The sequence below is a fragment of the Symphalangus syndactylus genome, chromosome 14 (genome assembly GCF_028878055.3).
Source record: "Symphalangus syndactylus isolate Jambi chromosome 14, NHGRI_mSymSyn1-v2.1_pri, whole genome shotgun sequence".
Taxonomy (NCBI): Eukaryota; Metazoa; Chordata; class Mammalia; order Primates; family Hylobatidae; genus Symphalangus; species Symphalangus syndactylus.
In genome coordinates this window covers 85,162,606-85,179,042 of record NC_072436.2, presented here as the reverse complement: position 1 = coordinate 85,179,042, position 16,437 = coordinate 85,162,606, and the positions used below count along the sequence as shown (strand labels likewise).

Below are 16,437 nucleotides of genomic sequence, written 5' to 3'. Positions count from 1 at the left end.
AAATGTAGCTGTCTTGTGTATATTTATTTCAAGTTTGAAAGACTTCAGCTGACTTGAGATTTAAGAGTATATGGCTGGGTGCAGTGGCTCATGCCTGTAATCCCAGCACTTTGGGAGGCTGAGGCGGGCAGACCACAATGTCAGGAGATCGAGACCATCCTACTAACACAGTGAAACCCGTCTCTACTAAAAATACAAAAAAATTAGCTGGGCGTGGTGGCGGGCACCTATAATCCCAGCTACTCAGGAGGCTGAGGCAGGAGAATGGCGTGAACCCAGGAGGTGGAGCTTGCAGTGAGCCGAGATCATGCCACTGCACTCCAGCCTGGGTGACAGAGTGAGGCCCTGTCTCAAAAAAAAAAAAAAGAGTATAAACTTCCTGATTTGTATCTGACATCTCAAAAAAAGGAGACCAGAATTCAATGATACTTTGGATTTCACAGAGTTCAATTTTCTGCCCAGCCATTATGTTTATGAAGTTGAGTATTTTTGAATGGTCGTAGTTGTAGTTACTGTTGAGAGGTGTCCATCCTTCTTCTGGCTTATGATTGTTAGGACCTTTGTAGGAAGCAGTTGTTCTTTTTTTTTTTCTTTGAGACAGAGTCTCACTCTGTTGCTCAGGCTGGAGTGCAGTGGCATGATCTCGGCTCACTGCATGCTCCACCTCGCAGGTTTACACCATTCTCCTGCCTCAGCCTCCCGAGTAGCTGGGACTACAGGCACCCGCCACCACTCCTGGCTAATTTTTTGTATTTTTAGTAGAGATGGGGTTTCACCATGTTAACCAGGATGGTCTCGATCTCCTGACCTCATGATCCGCCTGCCTTGGCCTTCCAAAGTGGCCGGAAGCAGTGGTTCTTAAGCTTTAGCAAGCATTGGAAATGGTTGGAGGGCTTGCTGAAGCACATATGGCTGCCTACCAGTTTCTGATTTAATAGGTCTGGGGTACCGATAATTTGCATTTTTAACATTGATATGGTTTGGCTATGTCCCCACCCAAATCTCATCTTGAATTCCCACGTGTTGTGGGAGGGACCCAGTGGGAGGTAATTGAATTTTGGGGGGCAGGTCTTCCCCATGCTGTTCTTGTGATAGTGAATAAGTCTCATGAGATCTGATGGTTTTGGGAAATGGGAGTTTTCCTGCACAAGCTCCCTCTTTGCCTGCTGCCATCGATGTAAGACGTGATTGCTCCTCTTTGTCTTCCGCCATGATGGTGAGGCTTCCCCAGCCATGTGGAAATGTAAGTCCGATTAAACCTCTTTCCTGTGTAAATTGCCCAGTCTCGGGTATGTCTTTATCGGCAGCATGAAAATTGACTAACACAAACAAGTTCCCAGGTGATGCTGAAGCTGCTAGTCCTGGGACCACACCAACATCCACTGTTCTAGGGCACTGGGCAGAGACAGATAAGCTTGTACCAGCATCATGTGGAAGAGAAAATGGAACTCAAAGCCCTATTAACCCTCGTTGGTTTTATCTTTCCCCTGATTCTGTGCTTAAGTTCACTTTCTCTCTAGCTCTTCCTGCTCTTGTTCCCTTCTTGTGTACCTGAACTACATTTAACATCCTGACTCAAAACAGCCGAGTTCTAACCATGCTACTTGTTATTGTACCATCTCCTTTCTAACCCAGATTATCATCTCTGTTTCAAATTTCTTGCTGTGGTAACCTCACCTTAATTTCTATGTCTTCGTTAGCTCAATAGATTGCCATGATATTTTCTTACCATGGCCCATCACCTCTTTAATGGTTTGGCAGCAGGACCTTTCCTTTGATTGTTTCTTAAAGATATAAGATCTACATACAGTTCAGTTGTATGGTTGGCTCTTAAGGGCCTGGAACATGCAACAATAGGGCTTCTTTTGTTGCATGGCATACATGAGAATTTTGCATGGCCCTTATTGGGGAGTTTCCTCCTCATTTGACTGATGTGAGTAGAGACTCTTAGAGCCATCCACCATCATAATCATCTACTAGAATCCCAAGATGCTTTCCCCAGCAGCTAATAGTGCTGTTGTCTGTGGGTAGGGGGAGAACACCACCCTAACCCTGAAGAATGCATGACACAGTGCTATTACTTTGATGTGAATAAGTCTGGAAAATAGTCTTTTTCTACTGTGGTTTGCTCTATAAAATCCTTTCATCTGAGCTTTCCTGAAAACTATGCTTTATTCTGACTTATGGGTTAGAGAATTTTAATAAGTATGTTAGTAAACAATTTTTTTTAGGGGATCAGGAAAAGAAATAGTGAACTTGACAATGGCATTCTTTAGTTTTCAGTTTGGAATTTAATTGGAAACTCATTTAGATTTTAATAAAAAGGGAATAAATACATATCTTGTATCATGTGGATGCCTTAGGCTGTCAGTAACAGAACACTCCAGTGAAGAAAAGATCTCCCAGAACAAGAAGTCCAGAGGAAGGGAGAGAAGGAAGACAGGTTCGGGGTTGGTTAATTTAGTGGCTCAGTGATCAATCAAGGACCCCGACACTTTGCATCTTTATACTCTGCCATTCTCAGGATCTTCTCTCATGATTGTACTCTGGCTGTATTGAATGCAGACTCAACAATGTCTTATGAAGAAATGGAATATTTCCTCCTGTACATCTCTTTTTGTTAGCAAGACAACAATTTCATGGAAACCCTCCAGTTTTTCCCTCAAGTCCTATTGATTAGGATTGGGGTCACTTGCCTTTCTTAAACCATCTGGCAAGGGGAATGAGACCATTATGATTGGCTTGAACCAATTAGGAGTCACTCTCCTGGGATTGGGGAGGGCCCTGCCTCTAAGTAGTTAGCTGCCTGATGATTCTGCAAAAGCTGGCTTCTATTAGCAAGGAGGAGGAGGGGAATGATGTAGAATAATGACTATTGTCAGGCCACAGCATGGGGCATTTTACTTACATTTAAACATAAGCTAATACTTAGTTTCTGCTACAAAATTTCTAATACATGTACTTAAGAGTTTTGCTGGCTGGGCACTGTGGCTCATGCCTATGGTCCTGGTGCTTTCAGAGGCTGAGGCAGGAGGATCGCTTAAGCCCAGGAGTTTGAGGCTGCAGTGAGCTATGATAGCACCACTGCATGCCAGCCTGGGCAACAGAGCAAGACCCTGTCTCAAAATTAAAAAAAAAAAGAAAAAGAAAAGAAAGAATGTTGCCTGACTAAGATCCAGGGGTGAATACCTTAGATTAATGTTGATTATACTCAAAACTGCAGACTATTTGAAAATAGTTCTTAATGATGAGAAAAATTCAAAGGCTCTCTGGATTCTTTTTTATCTTTTTGGTATCTTATTAAAGAATTTAGAGAAATTGCAAATGAGAGTATTATTTTGATGGTTTTTAAGTACTTCATAGTGTTGTGTTATTCTTAGTACTTTCAGTTTTCCTCAGAAAGATTATTAGGAGAATAATAATTTTATATCTTTTGACTGAGCAAAAATGCACTTAAGATTAATGGATTAATTAGATGTCAGTCTTCTGGTTGTGATACTGTACTACTATAGTTTGGTAAGATGTTACCACTTGGGAAAACTGGGTAAAGAGTATATAGCAGCTTTCTACATTATTTCTTACAATTGCACTTACCTCAAAATAAAACATTTAATTTAAAAAAAAGTATTTAAACATCAGGAGGATTAGAGTAATAAAGCTACTTAAGAGTGGATCCAAAATCGTACAGTCATATGTGGATAAAGAAATGGAAGGCAAAAATTAAGAAGCATTCTGCTAATGTTGTGGAATGTAATTATAGATGCAAACAGAACAATTATTACCAGTCCACCTGCTTCACAGGAAGATAAAAGTAGTAAAGTAAATTAAACCAATATTTTAAGTTACTTTTTATTTTCTTGGGCTGAAGTTGCTACTTCCCTGGTTTATAATTATTAGACCAACATCTGAATAGAAGCTTCAAGGGCAGAGATCGTTTTATTCATCTTTGTATCCCCCTAAAGTGCTTAGCACCATGGTTTTATTACACATAGTAAGCAGCGCCCTTTTCAATAGCATCTGTTATAATATAAATGAAGACTTTTAATGCTATTTCAGTTAGCAAAAATTATATTTTGCTTTATGACTCTTCTCATTTAAGGGACACCTTTGAGAGCAGTTTCATTATTAAGCCTAACTCAATGATTTCCCTAGTATATTCTTAGACACTATATGATTATGGAAGAGAAAAACATATTAACAAATTTTTGTTGCCATACATTGTTATTTTTAATTGCCAATAAAATAATTACTAAGAGATATTTGTAGTTAAAAGTGTGGGGTTTTTGGTGGGGCTTATTCTGTAAAATAGGAAAAGGCTTAAAAGATTTTAGTTAAAAATGGCCGGGAGTGGTGGCTCACGTCTGTAATCCCGGCACTTTGGTAGGCCGAGGGGGGCAGATGACTTGAGGTCAGGAGTTCAAGACTAGCCTGCCGACATGGTGAAACCCCATCTCTACTAAAAATTAGCTGGGTGTGGTGGTGGGCAGCTGTAATCCCAGCTACTCTGGAGGCTGAGGCAGAAGAATCACTTGAAGCTGGGAGGCAGAGGTTGCAATGAGCCCAGATCGTGCCACTGCACTCCAGCCTGCGCGACAGAAAGAGACTCTGTCTCAAAAACAAAACAAAACAAAACAAACAAACAAAAAATATATATATATAAAATAAAAGATGATAGTTAAAAAGATAATAGCTTAGGATGTTACAGTGATAGATCTGAAGGTAACTTGTATTTAAGGAACTAGAACAGTGAGAAATATATGTTTTTAATTGAGTTGATACTATTCCATGTGGTCTTTGGTTTTGAACAGGTGTATTACCTTACTGCTTAACCTATGGCTCTGATGTGGTCAGTGACCTTGAACACGAAGAGATGAAAATCCTGAAGGAAGTTCTTAGGTACCATTCTTTAATTGTTTTTTAAATGAATCATTATTAATATTATATGATCTGTACATATGCTTTTTGCCCAACAAATATGAACTAATAAAATTGCTAAATTCTCTACTGAAGACCATCAAAATGATTTATCATTTTATGACTGTGAATATATTTGTTAATGACAGAAAAAGTTATTTTCAGGTAACTTATACCAGATCAGTCCAAATGAGAGGGTCTTTTTACACCCCCATCATAGGAATAGGAAAGTAGCCACCAATGGGAAAAAGTTGCAGTAGACCTAGCCTGATCTCTGGAGAGAGCTATAATGACTTGAGCTAAACAGCTTACTCCATGGCTTCTGGATCTCACTATGGAGGTGGCATATTCTAGGTGTCACATAGTAGGAGGCTGGGCATCCAGACTCCACAGATTGAATAACTGACTTGGTGATAGTAACCTTCAAGGGAGAGATGACAGTGAGAGGCGTCTATCCCAGATGAGTATCTTGCCCGTCTCCTTGTTTCCCCAGTTACATGATTCTCAGCCAAATGCCTGGCAAGGAGTGTGTAGACCACTAAGGGGGTCCACACACAACTAAGAAATGTTAATGGACATTTCTTTTTCTTTTGGGCCTGTTGTGCCCTGACCTTTATGGGAATTTTGGAAGGAAGGGGCAGTAGTAGCTCCTAATTTTTAAATCTCCTGTGAGAATATATTAGGTTTAGGGCAAAAGGATGCCTATAATCACAGTGTCACTTGCAGACTGTGGCCTTGGCCTTTGGGGTCACTTCTCCAACTATACTACCACACATGACCGTCTTCTAGCATCCTACAGTTACCCCCACTTAGGTACTTTGTCCCACCTCCAAAGCAGAAGAGAGGATCAGAGGATGGGCCTGGTGGGAAACTATGGCAAGAGCTCCAGGATGCAGTGCTTAATTTCAGGGGGTTTGAGTGATTATGGAGAGGGTAGCATATATGCAGGTGAACTCAACCCTTTCTTGCCACATCCGTCTTTGGATGGCAGGGGCAAATGGGAGCCTGAGACAACACAGAATGCTTTGAGTTTACAGGTTTGAGAGGTAAGGGTGTTTGGTTCAGAGGACTGGTAAAGTTTTGATTTGGACTTGTTGTGTTGGTTGATTGGTGGCCTGAAAACTGGTCAGCACTGTATTTTTAGATTTTATTTTCCAAGAGCTTTTGAGGGGATATACTACTGTGTAAGTAATAGAACTTAGTTATGAACATGTATAACAGTTGACCTTGGTTACTTTCCAAAAGCAGACTGTCTCAGTGAGCAGTTTACAAAAGTTGATGGGCTTTGGCACAGTGGTATCACAAGTGCTTGATGATAGCTCAGATGCTACCGGAACAATGACATTTTATCAAGAGGGGTGTAATGGCTCTTATCAAGAGGGATGTAATTGATCACTCTAAAGAGGGTGACTGAAGTCCTTATTAATAGGATTTGCCATTCAAATTTGGGTTCAGGATTTCAAATCTGTTGATCTTTATTCAGCTAGGGTTCATTCAGAGTTCTAGAAGAAATGGGTAGACCTGTATTTTATGTTACTAACTGTATTATGCTGTATGTCTTTCCCAATTGACTGTAAGCTACTTTAGAGCAAGGCTTGATTATCTTCCATCTTTGCGTCTAATGTGCCTTTTATTGTAAGCTTAGGTTAGCATGTTGCTTAGTTGAATATTTGTTCTTTGACCAAAAAAGGAAATTTCTCTTTTTACCTTATTTTGGTATATTTCAGAAAATCAAAAGAGGAATATGACCAGGAAGAAGAAAGGAACAGGAAAAAACAGGTGCCTACAGAACATATGACAGAAGTATTTTATTGCTGTTATCTCTTAATAAGTTTACACCTAGTTCTTACTATTAAAATTTATACTTATGTGGAACTACATAATTTTAAGTACAATGTAAATATCGACCAATAATATTAATATATCAATAATTCTATGTATGTCATGCATTACTGCTAGCCACCATATTATATGTTACTATATATACTTAACTGTATATATTACATACAAAGACCACACAGTACTAATTAATCTTACAGGACATGCATGTAAGCAAGAGTAGTCATTTTTTTTGGCAAGTTTAAGCATTTGTTTTTAACATTTTGTACTTTTTTCCCCTTCTTTATTTTTGTCCTGGTAACTCACAGAACAACTTTTTCTTTTTTTTTTTTTTTTTTTTTTTGAGATGGAGTCTCATTCTGTCACCCAGGCTGGAGTGCAGTGGTGTGATCTTGGCTCACTGCAACCTCCGCCTCCGGGGTTCAAGTGATTCTCCTGCCTCAGCCTCCAGAGTAGCTGGGATTACAAGCATGCGCCATCACGCCTGGCTAATTTTTGTATTTTTAGTAGAGACGGGGTTTCACCATGTTGGTCAGGCTGGTGTTAAACTCCTGACCTCGTGATCTGCCTGCCTTGGCCTCCCAAAGTGCTGGGATTACAGGCATGAGCCACCACGCCCAGCCAGAACAACCTTTTATACTTTTTTATTTATTTATTTTTTTGGAGACAGTCTCACTCTGTCACCTGGGCTGGAGTGCAGTGGCGCAATCTCGGCTCACTGCAACCTCTGCCTCCCAGGTTCAAGTGATTGTCCTGCCTCAGCCTCCCAAGTAGGTGGGATTACAGGCGTGTACCACCACGCCCAGCTAATTTTTTGTATCTTCAGTAGAGACAAGGTTTTACCATGTTGGCCAAGCTGCTCTTGAACTCCTGACCTCATGTGATCCACCTGCCTCAGCCTCCCAAAGTGCTGGGACTATAGGCGTGAGCCACTGTGCCTGGCCAACTTTTTATACTTCTTAATATAGAAAGTATATATATACATATATATATATATATGTACATATTTTTTTTTTTTTTTTTTGAGACTGAGTCTTGTTGTATTCCCCAGGCTAGAGTGCAGTGGCGTGATCTTGGCTCACTGCAACCTCTGCCTTCCGGGCTCAAGTGATTCTCGTGCCTCAGCCTCCCGAGTAGCTGGGATTAAAGGTGCATGCCACCACTCCTGGCTAATTTTTGTACTTTTAGTAGAGACAGGGTTTCACCATGTTGGCCAGGCCAGTCTCGAACTCCTGACCTCAGGTGATCTGCTGGCCTTGGCCTCCCAAAATGCTGGGATTACAGACATGAGCCACTGTGCCCGGCCAAAAGTATATACTTTCTTATAAGAGTCTATACTTTATACTTTCTTTTAAAGAGGCCAGATGTGGTGGCTCACTCCTGTAATCCCAGCACTTTGAGAGGCCGAGGTGGGTGGATCAGTTGAGGCCAAGAATTCGAGACCAGCAACTTGGCAAAACCCCATCTCTACTAAAAATACAACAATTAGCTGAGCGTGGTAGTGCACACCTGTAATCCCAGCTACTCAGGTGGCTCAGGCATGAGAATCGTTTAAATACAGGAGCCGGAGTTTGCAGTGAGCCAAGATCTCACTACTGCACTCCAGACTGGGTGATAGAGTGAGACTCTGTCTCAAAAGAAAAAAAAAAAGAAAACTATAATATCTTTGGATCCTTTAGATAGTGAATTAGTTAAAATGAATCTAAATTGTGTGTTTTTTTAAAAACCGTATTATGGAATCCTGAAGTTATCAGAGGCTAAAACAGAAGAGCCCACAGTACATTCCAGTGAAGCTGCAATAATGAATAATTCCCAAGGGGATGCTGAACATTTTGCACACCCACCCTCAGGTAAGGTTGAGGTGTACTGAACTTTCTCTAATAATATGAATACATAAACACCATATAGCATGTGCCACTTTCACATACTTATTTCACTTCAAAAGCCCTGGGAGGGAGTACTGAATGTCTTTGGTATTTAACGTTCTTTGTGAATTTGGTTAAAGAGGTTGCAGACGAGATACTGACCTGAAAGAGAGCATATAGTCCCCAAGTTTCCATGTAAAGCCTGGAACCCAGAGTAGAGAGCAAAACTCCTTGAGGGAGTAAGTAGCCTTTGTGCACGGCTGCAGCTTACAAGAGAGGTTCACATAACATTTGGTATTCTCTTCCATGCTTACAGTTGTATGGTATTTGTGAGTGAGAAGCTGAACTTGGAAAGATAATGTTAAATTTCTTTTCCAATGAATTAAGTACAGCTAGAAAATAAGAGGTAGCCATTTTGTCCAGATATTTAGTCAGAAATCATATCTTTGAAATCAAAATTGATGGGAATCCTTGTAGGAAATATTAGTGGATGACCTTTTCAACATGTGGCAAATCTATTCTCAATATGAACTGATTTTCTATATAAGAAAACAAGTAATTCTGAAACAGAAATTACGGTCATGAATTCAGTTCATTTTATTATGGATTCCTATGGTTTTAAATAAATGTCCTTTTCTCAATTAAAAAAATATACTCTGTGAGGTAGATATTATAATCCTTGTTTTTCTTTTATCTTTTTTTTTTTTTTGAGTCGGAGTTTTGCTGCTGTTGCCCCAGCTAGAGTGCAATGGTGTGATCTCGGCTTACCACAACCTCCACTTCCCGGGTTCAAGTGATTCTCCTGCCTTAGCCCCCCGAGTAGCTGGGATTACAGGCAGGCACCACCATGCCCAGCTAATTTTATATTTTTAGTAGAGATGGGGTTTCTACATGTTGGTCAGGCTGGTCTCGAACTCCCAACCTTAGGTGATCTGCTTGCCTTGGCCTCCCAAAGTGCTGGGATTACAGGCATGAGCCACTGTGCCTGGCTACTGTTATCTTTTTTTAAAAAAATTATTTTTGTTGAGTCGGGTGTTGCTGTGTTGCCCAGGCTGGGTCTCAGACTCCTGGCCTCAAGTGATGGGTCTCAGACTCCTGGCCTCAAGTGATCCTCCTGCCTCAGCCTCCCAAAGCACTGGGATTATAGGCATGAGCCACTGTACCCATCCCTTCTTTTTTTTTTTTTTTTTTTTTTTTTTTTTAAAGAAATTCAAGGAAGCTGAGCGACTTGTCCAAGATCACCAAACTCTTCAGTGGTGAAATTATGACTTACCTTGGTCTTCTGACACTAAATATATTCTTCTAAACCTTAGTTTAGAAGAACTTCTATAATTGAGATTAGTGTGATGTTTACCCATTACTTTTTTAATGTAAGTCGGAGAACAACTTTCTTTTTTTAATATGCCTAATTTAAACTGTTTTAGGTTCACAGTAAAATCGAGCAGAAGGTACAGAGATTTCCCCCATATAGTCCCTGCCCTAGTACATGCCTAGCCTCTCCCATTATCGAGCCCCTCAAAAGTAGTACATTTGTTACGTTGGTGAACCTTCCTTGACACAACATTACCAACCAAAGAGCACAGTTTACATTAGGGTTCACCCTTGGTATTGTATATTCTGTGGATTTTGACAAATGTATGATGACATGCATTCACCATTATAGTATCATGTAGTATACAGTTTCACTGCCCTAAAAATTCTTTGTGCTCTGCCCATTCATCCTTCCCACCTCCTAAGCCATGGCAACCACTTTTCTTTTACTGTTTCCACAGTTTTGCCTTTTCTAGAATGTCATATAGTTGAAATCATACAGTAGTACGTAGCCTTTTCAGATTGGCTTCTTTCACTTAGTAATAATCCACTTAAGATTTCTCCATGTCTTGTCATGGCTTCGTAGCTCATTTCTTTTTAGTGCTGAATAATATTTCATTGTCTGGATTTGCCACAGTTTGTTTATTCATTTATCTGCTGAAGAAAATCTTGGTTGCTTCCAAGTTTTGACAATTATGAATAAAGCTGCTATAAACATCCATGTGCAGGTTTTTGTTTGGACATAGCTTTCACCAACTTTGGGTAAATACCAGTGAGCATGATTGTTATATCTTACAGTAAGAGTATGTTTAGTTTTGTAAGAAAGTGCCAAACTGTCTTCCAAAGTGGCTATACCATTTTGCATTACCACAGCAGTGAATGAGCATTCTTGTTGCATCCTTGCCAGCATTTGGTGTTGTCAGTGTTCTGGATTTGGACTATTCTAGTAGGTGTGTAGTGGTATCTCATTGTTGTTTTATTTGCATTTCCCTGATGACATGATGTGGAGCATCTTTTCATATGCTTGTTTGTCATCTATGTATCTTCTTTGGTGATGTTGTCTGTTAAGGTCTTTGACCCATTGTATTTGTTGGGTTGTTTGTTTTCTTATTGTTAATTGGGTTCATTTTCTTATTGTTGATTTTAAGTGTTCTTTATGTATTTTGAATAACAGTCCTTTATCAGATGTGTCTTCTGAAAATATTTTCTTCTAGTCTGTGGCTTGTCTTCTCATCCTCTTGATACTGTCTTTTACACAGCAGAAATTTTAATGAAGTTTAGCTTATTAATTATGTCTTTCATAGGGTGTGCCTTTGGTGTTGTATCAAAAAAGTCATCACCATACCTAAGGTCACCTAAATTTCCCCTATGTTATCTTCTAGGATTTTTATAGTTTTACATTTTACATTTAGGTCTGTGATCTATTTTGAATTATTTTTTGTGAAGGGTGTAAAGTTTGTGTCTAGATTCATATTTTTTCTTTCAGATGTCCAGTTTCCTTTCCTCATTGTATTGCCTTTGCTCCTTTGTCAAAGATAAATTGATTATATTTATGTGAGTTTATTTCTGGGCTCTCTATTATGTTCCGTTGATCTATTTCTCCATTCTTTTGCAAATACCACACTGTCTTGATTACTGTAGTTTGAAGTCTTCAAGTTGGGTAGTGTCAGTCCTCCAATTTTGTTCTTCATTATTGTGTTGGGTATTCTGGGTGTTTTGCCTCTCCATATAAATGTTAGAATCTGTTTGTCAGTATCCACAAAATAACTTACTAAAATTTTGATTGATATTGTATTGAATCTGTAGATCATGTTGGGAAGAACTGACATCTTGACATTGAGTTTTCCTGTCCATAAACATGGAATAGGCCGGGTATGGTGGCTCATGCCTGTAATCCTAGCATTTTGGGAGGCCAAGGTGGGAAAACTGTTTGAGCTCAGGAGTTCAAAGCCAGCCTGGGCAATTTGGTGAAACCCTGTCTCTACAAAAAAAAAATACAAAAATTAGCCAGGCATGGTGGTGCACGCCTGTAGTCCCAGCTTCTAGGGAGGCTGAGGCAGGAGAATTGCTTGACCCCAGGAGGTGGATGTTGCAGTGAGTTGAGATTGCATCATTGCACTCCAGCCTAGGTGACAGAGTGAGACCCTGTCTCAAAAAAAAATTAAAAAATTTAAAAAAGGCCAGGAGTAGTGGCTCACACCTGTAATCTCAGCGATTTGGGAGGCCGAGGTGGTGGATCACTTGAGGTCAGGAGTTTGAGACCAGCCTGGCCAACATGGTGAAACTCCATCTCTACAAAAAATACAAAAAATTAGCTGGGCGTCATGGCAGTTTCCTGTAATGCTAGCTACTCGGGAGGCTGAGGCAGGAGAATCGCTTGAACCCGGGAGGAAGAGGTTGCAGTGAGCCAAGATCGTGCCATTGCACTCCAGCCTGGGCAACAAGAGCGAAACTTCATCTCAAAATAAAATAAAATAAAATAAAAACCATGGAATATTTCTCCCATTTATTTAGTTCTTTGATTTCTTTCATTAGAATTTTGTAGTTTTCCTCATATAGATCTTGTGCATATTTTGTTATATTTTATATCTAAGTATTTCATTTTTAGGGGCACTGTGCTAATGTAAATGGTATTTTTAATTTTAAATTCCATTTATTCATTACTGGTATAAAGGAAAGTGATAAACTGTTATTAATTTGTATCCTGTAACCTTGCTATATAATTATTAATTTCAGTTTTTCTGTCAATTCTTTTGTGTTTTCTACATAGATGATCATGTGTTCTGCAAATAAAGACATTTTTATTTATTCCTTCCCAATCAGTGTACCTTTTATTTCCTTTTCTTGTCCTAGTGGATTAGGTAGGACTTCTAATATGATGTTGAATGAGAAAGGTGAGAGGGGACATTTTTGCCTTGTTTCTTTTTTTTTTTTCTTGAGACGGAGTCTCGCTCTGTCACCTAGGCTGGAGTGCAGTGGTGCGATCTTGGCTCACTGCAAGCTCCGCCTCCCGGGTTCACGCCATTCTCCTACCTCAGCCTCCTGAGTAGCTGGGACTACAGGCGCCCACCACCACGTCCAGCTAATTTTTTGTATTTTTAGTAGAGACGGGGTTTCACTGTGTTAGCCAGGATGGTCTCGATCTCCTGACCTCATGATCCGCCCGCCTTGGCCTCCCAAAGTGCTGGGATTACAGGCATGAGCCACTGCACCCGGCCTGCCTTGTTTCTGATCTTAGTGAGAAACCTTCTAATTTCTCACCATTAAGTATTGTGTTAAGTTTTAGAGTTTTTTGTAGATACTCTTTATGAAGTTGAGGAAGTTCCTCTCTATTCCTAGTTTACTGAGAGCACCCATTAATTTTAAGGAGTTAGATTCTTATTTGACAAAACAACAGGAGTATACTGAACCAGAAGCAGATTTGTGAAGTTACCTTGCTTCTTTCTTTGTACCAAGTCAAACCATTTCTTTTTTATATATATGCTACAGATTGTAAGTAGAAATAGCCTCATTTTAATGATATATATGAAAGCTCCTGCTTTAGGTTTGTCTGTGCTCTAGTTTGCTGACCCAAATTAACTTTGTTTTATATACACCTAAGTACATATACTATTTAAATCTTGTGTCTAACATAAATTGAATAAATTTGCTTTGTCTGCTTTATCTAAGTGAAGCTATAGAAAACTTGATCTCAAACCACATATAATTCAGTTGTACACATTAATGGCACAGCACAAATGGTAGATAACTTCAAAAGTAATGATTTCAATTTTTAAAATTATTTTTTTCAAATGCACATATCTGATATTTCAGAGAATCACTTCATACAAAGTGATAGAAGCCCAGTATGAAGACCTGAGTTTGGAAGAATCATGAAGTTGTTTGAGCTCCTGTTTTGTCCTTTTGCCTGTCTTTCCCTCATTCCTGCTAGCAATGGATAGTATCTTTTCTCAGATTGATGCAGTTGCCAGAGATGAGATGATCTTTCTTTAGGTTTTCTGGCTTTCTGATCTTCCCTTCCTAGAAATTAGAGAGGCTAAGTATTTGGCTTCAAGTACTTTCCTTTCTAGGCCTGAGAATATACGTATGTTCATAATTAACAAACCCAAGGTGAGAACTGTCCAGAGAAAGATCATGAATGGAATATAAATGCTTATATGTATGGGTTTCCCCCTCCTCAGGAATTATTTGAACTGTCCCTTCTCCAGTTCTGTGAGTCCACTGAGGGCTAAGCCTACCTCTGCTAACGTCACTCTCAGTAACAACAGCGGTGTTTTACCTCTATCTTTATTTCTGTTAGTTATGTAGCTCCCTGTCTAGGTTGGTCTGGAGTGCTGGTTCCAGCTTATCTCTTCCATGGAGATTTCCCTTATTGTCCAAGGGTCTGGAGAGCTTTTCTTCCTTCAACCTCTCTGGCACTGTAGTCAGTCTGGCCACTGCTAGAGGAGTGGTCTGTTGTCAAGTTTCTTGCAGAGACAAAATTCTGTTTTCTGTTTTAGTATGTATGCTGGCAAGGTATTTTTTTTTTTAACTGGCAGGATCAACCAGGTGTGGCAAAAATTTTAATCATCTAGAGACATGTGTGCCATGTTTTCCCATCATGCTTTTAGATCTTAGCGTCATTTTAATGTCTTTGCTTGTCTCAGTGTGCTTTCTTTCATAGCCCATGTATTTAAACTGAAAATGTTTTATCTTTTTAAAAACAATCACCTTATAATAAAAAATGGCTCAGAGGAGCAATTAGAATGTTAACCCTCTCTCTTGGTTGGCACAGTCACCAAATGGCTGGAAAGTATTTAGTGCTCATGTTTATATGTGCTTCCAAGTTCTGCTTGCTTTAGAAATGTTTATATTTTCATGATGCACTGGCAGGCTTATAGTTATCTTCAATACATAATTATAAGCCAAAATTATTGACATTATTGGCCTGCACTCTTGCAATACAAAAAATTATAGTTTTACATTAATTGTTCTGAAAATATAGAGTGACTTTTTACACGCAAGCAAAAGTTTGGAAACCAATTACATTGTAGTAAGGGATTAGTATACTGTTTATTTGGATTATGTGGCAATCTTGTATTATAGTGTAGTTCTAATCTTTAGACAAGGATTTTACCTTTTTGTAGCTATAGTACTATACAAACAGCAGAAGCGTGGTACTTGTTGAGATGTAGGTGAGAAACTGTAGTTCCAAGCTCCTTAAGGATAGAGACATGTTTACTGTTCTTACCCAGTGGCTGGCACAGTATAGGCACTGAATATATGTTGACTGAATGACTATGAGGAAAAACAAGTATTATTAACATTAGCTCATTTTGGTAAACCTAGCCTAATACTTAATATTTCTCATAATATTCTAATTGGTCTTATTGTCTACTTATTGCCAGAAATTAAATTGCATTTTGCTAATCAGTCAATAGAACCTTTGGGAAGAAAAGTGGAAAGGTCTGAAACTTCCTCCCTCCCACAAAAAGGCCTGAAAATTCCTGGCTTAGAGCATGCGAGCATTGAAGGACCAATAGCAGTAAGTAAAAGACATCACTTTTAAGAACTATAAGCAAAATGACAAGGTACTGGGAAATGAAACTTCGAATTGAATCACTCAGTGGGCATCTGTGCTACTTACTAAATGGACTTGAATTTAGATAGCTCCTTTTCTTACTTGACCCAGAATTTATCAGTACTTGGAACAGAAGAACTTCGGCAACGAGAAGACTATCTCAAGCAGAAGAGAGATAAGTTGATGTCCATGAGAAAGGATATGAGGACTAAACTGATACAAAATATGGAGCAGAAAGGAAAACCCACTGTGGAGGTAGAGGTATGGCTAGACTTAATATGTCAAGATTTATAAATCTGGTGGTGGAACTCTCAAAATCAGAATATGTGCAAGAAAGCCTCTAATAAATTTTGCTTGCAGACCCATTCATATTAATCACTTCCTAGTGCAGTAGCGGCTCTTTTCTAGGAAGTGAAATTGTTGTGATAAGGATTTTTTGAGGCAGAAAATAGCGGTATCATTATACATTTTTTTCTTATGCTGTTTCTTTACTTGCTCTTCTCTGAGTATGTCAGGGTCAGTGGTCTGTTTCACCTGAGCATTCTGAAATGTTTTATTATAGAGCAGCATCAGTACCCCAGCCACCACTTCCAAGAGGGCTTCTCCAAAAAAAGACTTTACGAAGAAGAGATTTAGGAAACCTAGTCTATGTCTGTCTCTCCCTCCGCCCCACAAGAAAGTGCCCCTGATTTTTGTTCATTTGAGGCAGTATGTTGGGAATTTTAGACAAATGACCCTATTTCATATTGTAGCCAATTTTTTCTTTTTTTTTTCAGGAAATGACAGAGAAACCAGAAATGACAGCAGAGGAGAAGCAAACATTACTAAAGAGGAGATTGCTTGCAGAGAAACTCAAAGAAGAAGTTATTAATAAGAAGTAATAATTAAGAACAATTTAACAAAATGAAGTTCAAATTGTCTTAAAAATAAATTTAGTCCTTACACTGA

The 16,437-nt window shown here is 39.1% G+C and overlaps 2 protein-coding genes across 8 annotated transcripts in view; one reads left to right on the top strand and one right to left on the bottom strand.

Moving 5' to 3' along the window:
* The window catches only part of CFAP36 (cilia and flagella associated protein 36), a 26,573-nt gene extending 10,136 nt beyond the window's left edge, over positions 1–16,437 (top strand). For both annotated transcript variants that reach the window (XM_055240617.2, XM_055240616.2), the window contains 6 exons: positions 4,809–4,896; positions 6,642–6,693; positions 8,501–8,603; positions 15,317–15,453; positions 15,601–15,750; positions 16,266–16,437. In XM_055240617.2, the coding sequence (XP_055096592.1) occupies positions 4,809–4,896; positions 6,642–6,693; positions 8,501–8,603; positions 15,317–15,453; positions 15,601–15,750; positions 16,266–16,370 (635 nt within the window). In that variant the 3' untranslated portion in view covers positions 16,371–16,437. The remainder of the gene's footprint in view (positions 1–4,808; positions 4,897–6,641; positions 6,694–8,500; positions 8,604–15,316; positions 15,454–15,600; positions 15,751–16,265) is intronic.
* Positions 12,873–16,437, bottom strand: part of PPP4R3B (protein phosphatase 4 regulatory subunit 3B) — an 82,251-nt gene continuing 78,686 nt past the window's right edge. For all 6 annotated transcript variants that reach the window (XM_063618001.1, XM_063618006.1, XM_063618004.1 and 3 more), the window contains one exon: positions 12,873–15,206. In XM_063618001.1, coding sequence (XP_063474071.1) covers positions 15,156–15,206 — 51 coding nt within the window. In that variant the 3' untranslated portion in view covers positions 12,873–15,155. The remainder of the gene's footprint in view (positions 15,207–16,437) is intronic.